Genomic DNA, 14,905 nt, shown 5'->3' on the forward strand with positions numbered 1-14,905 from the left:
AGCTCTGCATTCATACCTGCTTTCATCATCTGACAGAGCCCTGAAGCCATCAAATACTGGCTGACATAACAAGCCTCACTAGAGAATCCAGACTGTCTCCACAGTAGATTCAGTTCCCTCTGATAGCTTAAAAAAAAAAAAAAAAAAAAAAAAAGGCTGAGAGACTTCTGGGCATTTTTACCACAGGCCTCTGAAATTCAAGGCTCAAAAAAGCACAGGTTTATACCTTTAGAAAATAACATATCCTGAAGAACCTTCACCTCCCTAGCACGGTCAAGCTGTTGGTTTTTCAGCTATGAGAGAAAATAAATCAGAACAACCCCCCTTTGTGGAATACAGAACCACTAAAATGGTTCCCTGGTCGTTTTTCCTCAAAAGATGTCTGGGATTTAAAAAGTTAATTTCGTAATCTGGAGTAATAAAAAGCAGTTTTCCACGGGCTGAAGGGCTGAGTCCATGGATTTGTCACCAGGCTGAGATCGACAGCCTCAACTAGATGATTATATATTTGCACAAGTTTTCCATCATCCTTTTGTCAGATTTATGACATCAGTACGCTGGAGGATGTTAATGATCAGACACCAGATATATTTGCCTTGATTTAAATAAAACAAATGTAGCTATTTTTCAAATTCAATCAAGACACAAAAGGTCATTAGCAAGATTTATCCTCTGCCCATCACACAACATTAGTCATTACTGGCACACACTCACCAACCTCCTTGTGGGTTAAGGGAGGGGTTTTTTGTTACTTTGATGGCTTTGATGTTCTTCTGTTGGTACCATTTTAGAGGCACAAAAATGCCTTTAAAAATCACAATTCCATGAGCTCTCCAGAGGCCAAACCTGTGGAATTGATACAATTGCAAGTTTTGCCTTGCTGATAGCTGGCTTTTTTTTTTTTTTTTTTTTTTTTCCTGGCTGTTAGCTGGAATTTTATTTCCAACAGCACTATTTCTGTGCTTTCATTTTGCTCTTTTTCTCAGAGATCGCTGAGCACAGGACCAAACACAATTAAATGGATTTATCAGCAGTCACTCATTTCTGCAAATTCTACGCTCACTGACCGTGCTGATGTTGTGGCAGCTCTCTCTTCTTCCACCCTGCACTCGTGAAACAAAAATTTTACCTTGTTTTGGGCAGAAGGAAAAATCTGTCTTCCTCTCTGGCTCAAATTTGACAGATCCATGACTATCCACCAACATTTCTTAGTGGTTCCCTGACTTAATATTTAGCTGGAAATGGGCTGAATTACACCTGCTCTAAGTAACATTCACAGAAACTTTTGACTACAGATTCTACAGTTTCATAATTCCCAAGTATCTACGTAAATTCATGCTCAGTCTACGATTATCCTCTCAGAGTTTTTGAAGCAGAACACATTAATAGCCATTGGAAAATACAGTCCATAGAGATCTGAGATAAACTGGCCACCAATATCACACAGGCCTCTCTTTCCTGGAGAATTTTTATTAAAATATTCCATATATGACAGTGAATGCAGGAGCTGCTGTGCTGGAGCTAATAATGATAAAAAAGTTCTTTTTACAGAGTTTTACTGGCCCAAAGACAGCCCCTTTGAGGAACTGGGTGTCAAGACTGGCAGCAGGAGAAATAAAAGATAAAACAGGATTTTAGAGCACCATCTCCTTGCCAAGGCCAGAGCACCCAGACAGCCTGATGGACACAGTGGTAGGAGTGGGAAATCAGGGAAAAACATTGGAAAATCCACCAAAACAGCATTGGAAAATCCACCAAAACAGCATTGGAAAATCCACCAAAACAGCATTGGAAAATCCACCAAAACAGCATTGGAAAATCCACCAAAACAGCATTGGAAAATCCACCAAAACAACATTGGAAAATCCACCAAAACAACATTGGAAAATCCACCAAAACAACATTGGAAAATCCACCAAAACAACATTGGAAAATCCACCAAAACAACATTGGAAAATCCACCAAAACACGACCCTGGCTGACTTGCAGCACTGCCCTAGGAAGAAAATTGCTGTTGGATTTTAGGCCTAAGATAAAAAGCAACAAGCTCAAAAGCCACAGTACCAGTTCATGCCACCACAAATTTAGTTTGATAAAATAACTGACAGTTTTATGCTCAGTTTGGAACAAAGCACTTCTGGCTTCACCTCTAATGACCTGCCCAAGGATTTCATCTCCTCGGGAGCAGCTCTGTGGGGTCAGGAATAGCTCTCCTCACCTCTCATACCTCTTTCCACAGCAACACCACTTTGTCCCTCTGGCTGCTATAAATAAGATGACCACAATTGGCAAAATTCATAAAAAAAGAGATGTCTAAAATAGCATCCCTTGCTTTGCCACTGCCAGGGAGGATGATGAGAGTCCTGTGAGCTGCACTGGTGGACACAGGACAACTTCACTGTGCCCATCCACACGGGGCCACGTCACCACAGCAGTGCCAGCTGCCTGTGCCAAGGAAAAGGAGGAAAATAAAACACCAGGGCTGTCTCCTCTTCAAGGGTGGAAAAGGCCATCCTGCTCGGGCACTTTCATCTCCTCCAGCAGAAGTTATATTTTAGCTCTGGTTGTTTATATTGTGAGCCTTTAACCACCTTCCCAGACTTTGGTTACTACCAAAATGGAATTGCAACGAATTAAATTGCTCTAAAGTCAGCTTTATTTTCTGAAGCAGCATTTTTTCCAGATATTCTGAACAACTGGAATTCAAACTGGTGACTCAAATATACAATCACAGCATTCTGAATGATTGCCACAAGTACAGGTAACCAACTACTGATTACTCATGAAGAATTACCAGTAGAAAAAAAAAAATCTACAAGTATCACCTAAAGCAAAACTTTCTCGGCACTTAACGACCAGGAAATAATGTTAGAGAAGGTGGATCTAATTGGAGATAAAAATATTTGGCTTTCTTTTTTTTTTAATGTTGACATTTATTCATTATCTCTGTTTGTGTCCACAGAAATGCCACAAGTACCAGCAAGGTTCTGTGGAAGTGAGAATGGTCTAACAAATAATGTTTTGATAACTGGCCTGTTTCATACATACACTGATTCACTGGTTAAGTAAACAACATAGTTATTTAGCAAAACATCAATTTATAACAGAGTGCCTAAAACAACCTTTCTGGTCTCCTACAGAAAAACAGTATTGAAGGTCTCATATAGAGAAGAAAAACATCCCAAAAAAAAAAATAAAAATAGTAACAAAGAGAAGTATTATATTCACTGCACAGAAATAATTCCTTATTAAGAAGAAATCAATCTGATTAATTATGAAGCATCCAGATCAACTTCCTTGATTTTCTGAAGCAGTGTTAAGAGTTTAAATCTAACTTCAAAATCCAAAACACTTGCTTTTTTTCTTATTTATGAACTTTGGAATATACATCGTGACCAAACCGAGCGTATTTCCCACCAAAGAGCTTATTTTCAAACCCTCCCTGATATATTTAACTTCACACCTCTACCAAGCTGCATTTATAACTCCTGCTCTTCTAAAAATACGTGCACCAAAAGCTTTCAAAGGCTTCCTAGACTTTCACTAGCAGTGAAAATTCTTCAGGGCTGTTGTATTTAAAATCTGCAAGGCAAGTGACTTTGAATCATACGTTTGTTTCTCCTGCTTGACACTACGTTGCTCCATTTCCTATCTGACATGGCATCCCTCAGAGGCTCCACCAGGAAAAAAAAAAATATATATATTTAAAAAAATTAGAAAATATTTAACAAAAAAAAACCCCAATTCACGTCAATTTGTTTCTTTTTTCAGTTAACACCCAGCGGTTCCTCCCAGTTCTCCCTTATCACTCCTGACATGCCTCTCTCACATGCAAGGAAGGAATAAAAAAAAAAAAAAAAAAAAAAAAAAAAAGGGGCAGCAGCCATAGATTGAGCTGGAGGCTTGTGAATTTTATCAGGGCTTTAAACATCAAACAGGTGAGCTGCTCTACCTGCACTGCACCACGTCAAGGAACAATAGGGCAACAATTAAAACACCTGTCCTCCCTGCAAATCATTTACTGCTGAATTCCTGGCCCTCTTTGTCCTTGGACTTGGCTATCAGTCCCAGACTCAGGGTGTGTAGCTTCGCTGTGTCGCCTCGGAGCCCCTTGCAGCTGCAAGCATTCACCATTCAAGCTTGTTTATATTTTTCCCTCTTTAAATCCTCCGGGAGGACCCTAAAAACGGGGTTAAAAACAGCGACATGGAGCCAGGGAAGCCACATCCATCTTTTCCCCATGCGGGGAAAAGCACGGGGGGGAAGTAAACACGAGTCGAGGAGCCGGGAGCTGTGTGACAGCCCTGTCACACCGGGATGGCAGCAGAGCTTTGCCTGATTTATCCAGGCACAGCCACACGGCCACACACGGCCCAAGGCCGGGCCCACAGAGGAGAGGAGAGGAGGGGACGCGGCACCGGGCACCGGGGCCTGCCGTGGCCGCCTTAAAGAAGGGGGAAAGAGATAGATAAATAAATAAATAGATAATATAGATAGATAAATAAATGATGAGGTGGAGAGGAGGGTGGTGAAGGAGCCCCAGAACGGTGCAAGCGCCTCCGCGCGGGGTCCGTCATGGAGGTGCCGCCTCACCGGGGGGCACCGCGAGCCGGGCCCCCCCTCCCTGCTATCCCCACCAACCTCCACACCCCCTTTTCCCCTTTCGCCGCCCTCCTCACCCCTCCGCAGGGCCTCGTCGTAGCCGAGGAAGCCGATGCGGGACTCCTTGGCGCCCATGGTTGCCGGCTCAGTCCATGGCCGCGGCGGCGCCCGCCGGAGCCGCTACCGACGGGGGAGGCGGGGGGCGGGGCCTCCCGGGGAGGGGGCGTGGTCAGGATGGGGAGGAGGCGGCGGCCGCGCGCCCGCCCCGCCGCAGCCTCCATCGCCCGCGGGGTCACGCGGGCGCGCGCGTCACGCGGGGAAGGGGCGGGGCCGGGCGCTGTGATTGGTCAGAGAGGACTCGCCCGCCTTGCGGAGCCCTCCCCGTTCCCGCCGTCCGCTGGGCGGCGCTGTCGTGCGTTCCCCTCAGGGGGAGCCGCGCCGGTGCCTCCTCAGCTTCTCTCCTCGGTTTCCCCCCTCCTTTTCCCTCCTCGGCTTTGCTCCTCGGTTTCACTCCTCGGTTTCGCTCCTTGGTTTCGCTCCTCGTCCTTCCTGTGACGAGGGAGGAACCCGCTGGTTCTTGCCCCCGCCGTGTCGCTTGCGAAAGGTGTCAGCCGCTTCCCCCCGTAGCGTGCAGCCGGGGGAGAGGAGGGGAGAGAAAAAAGGCTGCGGTGCGATGATAGATAGTTCCCCCCCGGTGGAATAGCCTCAGGCTCCTGTGGGAGGGTGAGAGTCGTAGAAGCCTCAAAGCGTAGAGGGAACAGCCCCTAAATCCTGACAGGGAGCAGCCCCTCGGATCCTGGCAGGGGATCATCCTTCAGCCCCCTCAAACCTCACAGGGAACAGCCCCTAAATCCTGACAGGGAGCAGCTCCTCGGATCCTGGCAGAGGATCAGCCCTCAGCCCCCTCAAACCTCACAGGAATCATCCCCTCAGTGACCTCGAACTGCGCAGGGAACAGCCCCTAAATCCTGACAGGGAACAGCCCCTCAGCCCCACTAAAACTTCTCAGGGGATAAACCCTCAGCCCCCTCAGACCTCACAGGGATCGTGCCCTCAATGCCCTCAAACCTCACAAGAGCCCCTAAATCCGGACAGGGAACAGCCCCTCAGCCCCACTAAAACTTCTCAGGGGATAAACCCTCAGCCCCCTCAGACCTCACAGGAATCATCCCCTCAATGCCCTCAAACCTCACAGGGAACAGCCCCTCAGCCACCCCAAAACCTCTCAGGGGATAAACCCTCAGCCCCTCAAAACCTCACAGAGATGATCCCCCCCAGTTCCCTCAAAGCACACAGGGAATCAGCTCCTCAACTCTCAAAAAACTCATAAGGGATCAGCCCCTCAGGGGGAGCAGCCCCTCAGCCCCCTCAAACCTCTCAGGGCACGGTGTTTCTCCTCAAAAAAGTCCTCTCAAGTCGCAGGGCTGCAGGCATGGGGTGACAGTAGGAGGTTCCTGTTCCATTAAAATGTCTTTTCACTGTCTGAAACAGAAACACGGGCTGAATTGTAAAAGGATCAAAACCACCCCTGCCCTTTGCTGTTTCTCCAGCATGTTTGCTTTTAGTATTCAGCCCAGGACTGACACAGAATGGGAGGATTTCCCAAATGGCTTTGTTACAACATTAAGCCTGGTAAACCTACCCTGGGTCACTCCCGAGCAGAAAATAAGGAGTTTGAAAGAAAACACTGATTTCTAAGGGCAGCTTGTTCCAAGGATTGTTCCTGCCCTGAAACAAAGCCTGTGAAAACACCAGTTGCGAGTCATTCCCTGAGTTAGTGTTTCCTCACTGAGCGATCTTGCCACATCGGAGCTGAGGAAAGGTCAGGCTGGAGTTGCTTTCTCGCTGATGTAAGTTCATGCGTAGGTATTTTTATAGCAAACATTCCAAACAAATTTCATATCTGATATGCAAAGCCAGGAATGCTGCTCGCAGAGACACAGGGCTCCAAGGCCAAATTTCTCCTCCTGTAATCCAAGTGCAAACACACTACAAATGGAATAAGCTCCATAAAGCCTCCTTGTATCTTTTCTGATTTTTTTTTTAAATCTTAGATTTTTTTTTTAAATCTTAGATTATTTTTTTATCAAAAAAATGTAATTTTCAAGCATAAATTTTGTCACAAAGAGACCTTTGACCTCTCTGGAATATAGGCTATGAGGATGAGGAGGAGAACTTAAGTGATTTTTAAAAATATAAATTAAATTGGTGGAAACACACTACAAATGAAATAAGCTCCTTAAAGCCTCTTCGTATCTTTTCTGAATTTTTTTTTTTAATCTTAGATTTGTGGCATATCAAAAAAACATAATTTTCAAGCATAAAATCTGTCACAAAGGGATCTTTTACCTCTCTGGTAATCCCTATGAGGATGAGGAGGAGAACTTAAGTGATTTTTAAAAAAATATAAATTAAATTGGTGGAAATACACTTCACCCATCAGCCACTGGTTGTGTATTTATCATTTAAAGAGTTAAGGTGAATGTAAAGGTAGCAGAGGAATAAGAGGATATAAGCTCCCTTGATACATCTATCCTCTTATTCCTACTTTACCTTTGCATATCTCTTTTCACCAGAGTTCCTCACCAAGCAGCTTCCAGTTTAGAGACAAAAACTCTTTAAAACATTTGAGAATTAATTCAACAAACACGGCAACGTGTCAATCAAAAGCCTAAGTCGGCAATGCCAGAAACAGCTGGAGAAATCTGTTTTATCTTGTGATTAAGTGAAATATTGCATGGCATTCCTAGAGCCATGGATCCCTTTCCTAAAGCACTAACTCTCAGCTGAGGAGATGGAGTTTAATTCCTGACTTCTCTGTCGTGTTCCTGTGTGACCTTACATCCAGTAATAATATTTTAATGTTTTGGTTTCTCCCCTGAATTACAGAGATAATGACAGAATCCCATTTTGCCTGGAACCAGCAGCACTGGGACACGGCCAGCCCCAAACTGGCAGAGCAGTTAGAGAAAGCAATTAGAGCAGGAAGCTTCAGTGCTGGGGTGAGGCAGCTCCACACCAATTCCTGCTGGTTTCCAGGCCAAGTTCTCCACCACTGTTTATCCTCAGGCTCTTACTAGAGAGCAGCACAAAACCCCTGAGCACCAAGGCTCACTAAAGACCTGACACAGCACTACCAGGCCTGTTTTGTCTACACCCAGCAGTGAGGACAACTCTGACCCAAAGCCTCTGCAGTATTGGGGGTTTAATGACAGCTAAATAGTGAAAAAAATGAATGACTGAAATTATAATTACAAATCAGATCCTGCCACCAGTCTGTAGTCACAAACAGCTGACTGGGTGTTTGGTGCAAATGAGGAACCACAACCCTCTGGTGAGGAATTCCTTCCACTGTGGGAAGGAAAAGGGATTGGAGGGATGGTTCATAATAATGGCTAACATTTCCTATTAGCCAAAAAACCCAGACCTCTTCCAAAGAAAATGTATGGCACTTTAAGAAAAACCCAACTTAAAGTGGCATCCCTCGTGTCCCACACAGACAGTGCCCAAGAACCAGCAGAATTTTGTTTGAAGAGCTCTCCAAAATCATTTACTGGATCCATTGTACACACCAGGCCTGCACCAAATTTAATCACAGAGATACTCTGGATTGGAAAGCCAGGCTGGAGGCTCCCAGTGGCAGTGTCTTTGTTCAGATTAAATTAAGCATGTTCTCAAAGGCACTGAAGCAGGAACCCTGAGATAAGGCTGTGTGTGCTAACCCTGGATTAGATCTGGCAGTAACTTTTCACTGAAGCCTTATTGGGGAGCACAAGATTATAGATGTTGCTGCTATTTAAATGCTGTGTCAAAGGTAAATCAAATTAAGATACAGAGAATTTAGACTTGCATTAGGTGAATTGAGCTCCTCTCGTCACAGAGAAGTGCTACATATGCAAATCCAGCTGGGCACGTGTCCTTTGGATTGCTGGAATTTATTAATTATTCGCTAATCAAAAACTAATTCACAAGCACTTAGCAAATATCTTTAAGTGTCTCTGCATCACTGTCAAGGATCTGAGGCAAAGCAGGTATTTACTGCTGCACAGGAGCTGCGGGAGCCTGGCAGCACAGAACTTTACCTCTTCCTGCTCCAGACAGCCCTGACAAGGAACGTGGCAGGGCACATCCCAAATATTTGAGAAGAGTAGAAAGTGGGAGAGAGATGAAGATGCAATGAGAGGGTTCAGTCAGGTCTGCAGTGGTCAGAGCTAAATGGTTTCATATCTAATTACAGCGAACTGGTGAATGAGAAAAATACCCCGAATCCACCAGTCTGATTCTGATGTTATCAGGGAGAGAGGAAATACAAAAGCTTCCTCCAAGAATAACAGAACAACATGCAAATTGAAACTTCTCTCACATCCCACATTTTCTAGGAAACAAGTGGGTTTAGAGTGGTAGCAGAGGGTGACGGATTTATACGAACTCAGGGGGAATAAAAGGAACAGACTCTTACCAGGTCCCTCCTATTGTTGTCATGTAAGCTGTACTCCCACACTATTGCCAGCGTGAACTTTGTAGTGGAATGTTGCAGGGGGAAATGAAAAATGTAATTTTAAAAAAAATTAAATTAAATTAGAACCATCCTCCTGGTTGAAGGGACATGTTAATAAAGGCAGTGCTCAGCAGGGCTGCAGTGTGGTGTAGCCAGGGCACTGTCAGAGTGAGATGATTGGGAGTTTTTCCCTCATTTCCAGTTTGCGGGCACTTCTCTTTTCACACCTGCCCTAGGGATCCAGCACTGGACTCCCAGCACTCTCAGGACTTTTTGGATCAGCTGCCCCTGCCCCAACAGCCAGGCCTTTGCCCTGGCATCATCCCCTGCTGCTTCCCGGCAGCAGCGGACACCTCATCCCCTCCTTTTCCCTGGCGAGTTCCAAGCGGGGCGGGGACACGGGAGAGAACAGCGCGTCCCTCTGTCCCAGAGGGCTGGCGGTGCGGTGACAGCACAGCGCGGGGGTGACAGGCAGGAGTGACAGCCCTGCTCTGCACTCCCACGCGTGCCAAACGCCAGACCTGAACTTCAGGTTGTGCCTGATACGGGAACGGGGTTTGGACAGCACTGCCCAGCCTCTGGAAAAGGCAGCAGGGGAAGTGGGAACATCCCTCAGACCTCATCTGTTTAATTCTGCCACTCCTTTATGAGAGAATTAATGAATGTTTCTGCTGAGCCTCTTACCCCTGGGTGTTTGTGTTCAGGGAGCCCGTGACAGGTTGAAAGCTGCTCAGAAGTGCTGCTCACATTGCTGCTCAATCCATAATTTCAGCTCCAGTTATTAATAGCGGGATCTCCACAGCCCAGGAAAGTGAGGCACGTCACACGTTCACAGCTATTTTGAGGTTTGTGGGTAAGTGGTCCCCCACTCTTCCTGCAGTTGCCTTTGAAAGACAGAGAAGAAAACACCATAAGGCACCCTCCACTCTCGATATTCTCCTAAGCAAAGCTGCTCTGTGTGCGTGGAAGGGTGGCACCATCACACTTGAGGCCCACAAAGAACAGTGATAAACTCTTCTTTCCTGGCAGACTTTGCAGATGCTCCTCCAACCCTGGAGTAACGAGGTGCCCCAGCTAATGGCTCTCAAGTTAAGTGAAATGCCTTGGATATTGATAAAAATATCACGTCCTTCCCGATTTTCTATCAACCTGTTTGATTATGCCTTATACAGGGAAAGTGTGACAGAATTAATCAGCCTGCTGGAATGCACACTAAGGGAACAGATGAGCTTTGGCAAGGCTGTTGTTAGCACTGAAAAACTGTGACAAAAAAGAGGCAGTCTGCAATCCAGACGCGTGTCATTCAGAAAATGAGACATGCTATGATTTATCAACGTACCGACAATTGATGGGAGTAGAGATCTCCCATTTCAAAGTGTTGTCTCTGTGTAGATTAAGAGTAGTATCTGTCACCAGGAAACAATGGGAAAAGAAAGATATTTGATAAAAGCAATTCTGTGCTCTCTTGTAGATAGAAACCACTGTGGCGTTGGAAAGGAGGTGAAGGATTTCTCTGCAGTTCCATCCAGGGCAGCAAAAAAAAAACCCCCAGCGCTGTGACAAGAGGAAGTGCAAGTAATTAATACCAGAAGATCAAATGAAAGGAGTGGCTTTGCAAGAAGTGACTCACGTTGACTCTGCTCCAGGAAGGCGCAGATTGCGTTGTGGAAAGAGGAGTTTCCGTGGCCCCCGGAGCACAGCGGGCAGGGACTCACCGCGGTGGCACCACGGGGCACCTCTCCCCTGCAAAGAAAGGGCTGCTTTCTTCTCAGCTCAAAGGCTGCTGCTCACAGCGTCCCCAGCGTTGCAGCAGTTTGATTGTTGTGTACAGAGAAAGCAACACCAAAGCATCAAACACGGACCAACTTAGGGAACATTTTGCCAGCAGCTGATACAGTGGGAAGCGCATCTCAAAACAGCAGGGCAGCAGAGCAAAACAAAAGCCATGGAGCCAGGACTGTTGTGTCATTTGGCACATCCTGGCACTTCTCTTAATTCTGCTTCAGAGCATGCAAGGGAAGGCCAAGGCTTCTTATTTGCTAATTAAGGTTTCACACGATTCAAACATTGAACAAAAGGAGTCCCCAAACAGAGGAACCTGCCAGCCTTCGTGGCCCTGCCAGCAGGCTGATGTCTCAGTTCAGTGCTCTCCCAACACTGAGTGAACGAGCTCTGGACAATGACACATCCAAATGTGCACACACACACACATTTTTATGCTGGCACACACAAACTTCTGATAGGGCTCCAAAAGTTCCACCTCCCTGTTTTTATTAAGGGCACTCCAGACACCCTACAGACAGGGGTGAAACAGAGATTAAAACACCAAACCTTTATTTTATGGTGTCAAATGGCTAATAATAGTAATTAAGGATCTTAAAGTCCTTTATCAAGAGGCATTATCTAAGATGGCATCATGCCTGTAATCAGAGTCAATGAAAAACTGTTTGATCAAGCCAAGAAGGCAACTAAAACAGTCTGATGAGTTGCCATCTGCTCGAGCCACCCCACCCCCTGAATCCAGCAGTGAGCCACTGCAGGACACTGACAACCAGGTTGTTTTCCTGTCGTTTCAGCTGAACACTCAGTGCCTGTCCATGTGTTCCAGAGGACTCCCAAACATGACAGATCACTGCTGGACATGGAGCTGTGACAACACTGTGCCTTGCCACTGGGGTGGATTGATTGTGCCCATGCAGCAAGGTAAAGTATTAGGGGGTTTAATCAGAATTTTGCCTTCCATAGTAAGTATTTGCATGGATGTTTATTTTATAAAACATATGGTTAATTTATCCCTAAAAGCCTTTGGCACTCACTCAGCCCCTGGGTAAAAGTCCAGCTACTCCTAGAAGAGCTTTTGACCCAGCAAGTGTAATAAAATTTAGGTCTGGAGAGTGGAGTAGACTCTTGAGCAGATTCTTAGCAATAGAAGACAAGTTCAGGGTAGATGGAGGTTGCCAAATTGTCACAGTTTGAAAAAGAAAATTGGTACATTCAAGGAAGGAGCAATTTGAAGTTCTTATAAAGCACTTGGACACCACAATGATGGGGAAGAGTTCCTTCACTCATTTTGCTTTCTCTTATCACTTCCCAGCTGTTTCTTCCACTTTCAGGTAGTTTCAATTTATCCTTCTATTTTTACCCACACAGTTCACTAACAGCCTTTGAAAGTTGAGATTCTTCTGGCTTTAGTGCTGAGGTGCCAGCTGTGCATCCCTGCAAGCTGGTGCATCCACGACCTTGAAAATTTCTGGGAAGCCAATCAGGAGATGCTTTAAAACAGTTTCCTCTCTCCCAGAGAGCATCTCTCTGTTTTTAGCTTTAGATATATATCACATTATAACATCCAGAGCATCGTGCAGACATTACCCAGCCCAAACCCCTCCCAGCCTGTACCCTGTTATTGCCTAAGTAACAGCTCCTCCATTCCACTGAAGCCAGCCCAGGGAGTTCTTCCTGCTTCCTTCTCTGCAGGAATATTAAACCACAATGAGAATGAAGAGAGCTGTTAATTTTATGTCACGGCAAGGAAACTGAAGGTCTTCACATCACACTTTCTCCTCAGTCTTTTAATTGCAAAATTATACTTCAAGATTTGACACAAGTTTCTCACCTCCCTGTTTTTGAGCTACCAGCAAGCAAAACCAGACAAAAATACTTCTTTTTTTTTTTTTTTCCCTACTCTGCAGAGCCTGTTAATTTCAGTTAGGTGAAATATTGCTAATTAGTAGCATATTCTAACGGAACTTGTGATTTTTACAGAGAGCCATGTCAAACTAAACCAGATTCAGGGTCAGAATGTGCCAATCTTTTAATTGTTGTCACTTTGTGGTTTCTGTACCCCCTCACCATGTGCCCTCGTGGGTTTTTGGAGCCCTTGGCTAGCACTGCTCAGCTGCTCCACAGTTATTCCTCACACCAGAGCCAGCAACAAGACAAGCACAGCACACTCTTCTCACATTTTCTCTAAACATTAGGTACAATAGCAAAAATAGAAATCGGAGATTTAGAAGCAAGAGACATGGGAGTCTGGGGTGGAAACAGATGACTCACAGAATTTTTGCTAAATAAAAACACAAAAAGGGTAAAAAATATTCCTGAGCAGACATAATATCTTTCTTTTTATGGATAAGCACTAATCTAGGCCCTGGAACACTCCCACTTCTAGATGTGATGCTTAGTAACCTGTTTCTAATTTCAAATTTCATTTTAATGAAAATAATGGGAATACTCCTTACATAAGTTAGAATGTGACTTCCTGTGGTCTTCCTCCAGGTCCCACACTTTTTACTTTTGCCATGAGACTGCGATTAACTCCACAATGCTTGACCAGCAGTGTGCCATGTCCTTTCCCTATCATCCCTACAGCCATCCACAGTGTCTTTCCTTTTGATTAAACTTCACCTTCCAAGATGCAAATTCATGCCTTGCCTCTGGAAAACACCCTGCACAACAGGATCTGAGCATCTAGAGACCCCACTGGGGGCTACACAAGCAATAAATCCTCAAACTCCATTTTTTGTGCAGGTTAATGTGCTCTAAGTTACTCCTGCCATCAACTATAAACAGCAGAAAATGCACTTCTTTGCATTCCAGCATGTTGTGGGAGATCATAAAGGCACTTAATATATTATTTAAGCCATTTAAGTGAGATAGCACAACTGCTGTAATTAGCAACAGTTCTCCAAATCCCCATCTGCCAGACAAAGGCTCACGTTCAGCATTTCCAGGCTGGTAGGAGGGAATCAGAACATCCCAGAAATGAAATCCTTGCTCTGCTTTTTTATCCTCCTGCCAATCTCAGCAGAGCCTACGTTTCACTACAGCTACTCCTCTGCACCACCGTGCAGGAGACCCAAAGCATGACATAAAGAAGACTGCCCTTTTTGGGGTTTATTTTAAGAGTAACAGGCTACTTGAAGCTTTAAGAAAGAGAAATAAAGCCCCTTCTCTTGATTAGTATATTCTGCAGGCTGGAGGGGGACTTCCTTGCTTTTTCCTTTGAATAAAACCAAAATACAACGAAAACCAGAACTTGACTTCCTCTAGAAAATCCACGAACTGAAGTCAGTGTAAAGTGAGGATTTAGAAGCACTCCAAGGCAGCCTGTGTGCATCCAGGGTGAGGCACAGGGCAGGGTGATGGGAGGCACAGGGACGAGAGGAGAGGCAGGACGAGCACGCAAAGGGCAGCAGTGACAGCACAGGGATGAGACCTGGATGCTGCCATGAGCCTGAACTTCGCTGCCCTGTGCAACCCCAGCACACGTCACTGCCCAGAAGCCTCATCCCACCGTGTGCTCCCTGCAACTGCAGCCAGTTGGACACTCCTGTGCACAGAATATTGCTGGGGATAGACACCAAAACCTTCTAAAGGAGCAGGGAAAGGAAATACAGAACTGAGAACTTCTGCCACCAAGGGAGACTGTGGAATTGGGGGTGTCATGGCTCAGACAGGGGAGATGCCATTCCCTGCCCCATTCCCCAGGCAGCACCAACTGGGAAATGTGTATCAGGCTCATCATTTTCCAGGCTTCTCTGATTCATTGGGGAGAGGAAGTGACCGAGACTGGTATCACCTAGAGAGTTCATGTTTCATCATCCAAAAGAAGTCAAAATATTTTCCATAAAAAGAGATACCAAACTTGCTACAGATTTGATTTTATAAGTAGCACCCAAGGGATGGGCTCATTAACATCTCATTAATAATGCCTATTTTAATTTGCATAAACCTCTAAAAACTAATGAAGCACAATAAAAAGAAAAGCCTTTAACCATCCTGTTTCTCACAGGCTTCAAGTTGAAG

General features: G+C 45.4%; 1 protein-coding gene across 4 annotated transcripts in view; it reads right to left on the reverse strand.

Annotated features, from left to right (window-relative positions):
* The window catches only part of USP32 (ubiquitin specific peptidase 32), a 64,957-nt gene extending 60,164 nt beyond the window's left edge, over positions 1-4,793 (reverse strand). For all 4 annotated transcript variants that reach the window (XM_083875098.1, XM_083875097.1, XM_083875096.1 and 1 more), the window contains exon 1: positions 4,680-4,793. In XM_083875098.1, the coding sequence (XP_083731224.1) occupies positions 4,680-4,737 (58 nt within the window). In that variant the 5' untranslated portion in view covers positions 4,738-4,793. The remainder of the gene's footprint in view (positions 1-4,679) is intronic.
* Between the last annotated feature and the right edge of the window lie 10,112 nt (positions 4,794-14,905).

This window comes from Zosterops lateralis (genome assembly GCF_965231275.1).
Source record: "Zosterops lateralis genome assembly, chromosome: 19".
Taxonomy (NCBI): Eukaryota; Metazoa; Chordata; class Aves; order Passeriformes; family Zosteropidae; genus Zosterops; species Zosterops lateralis.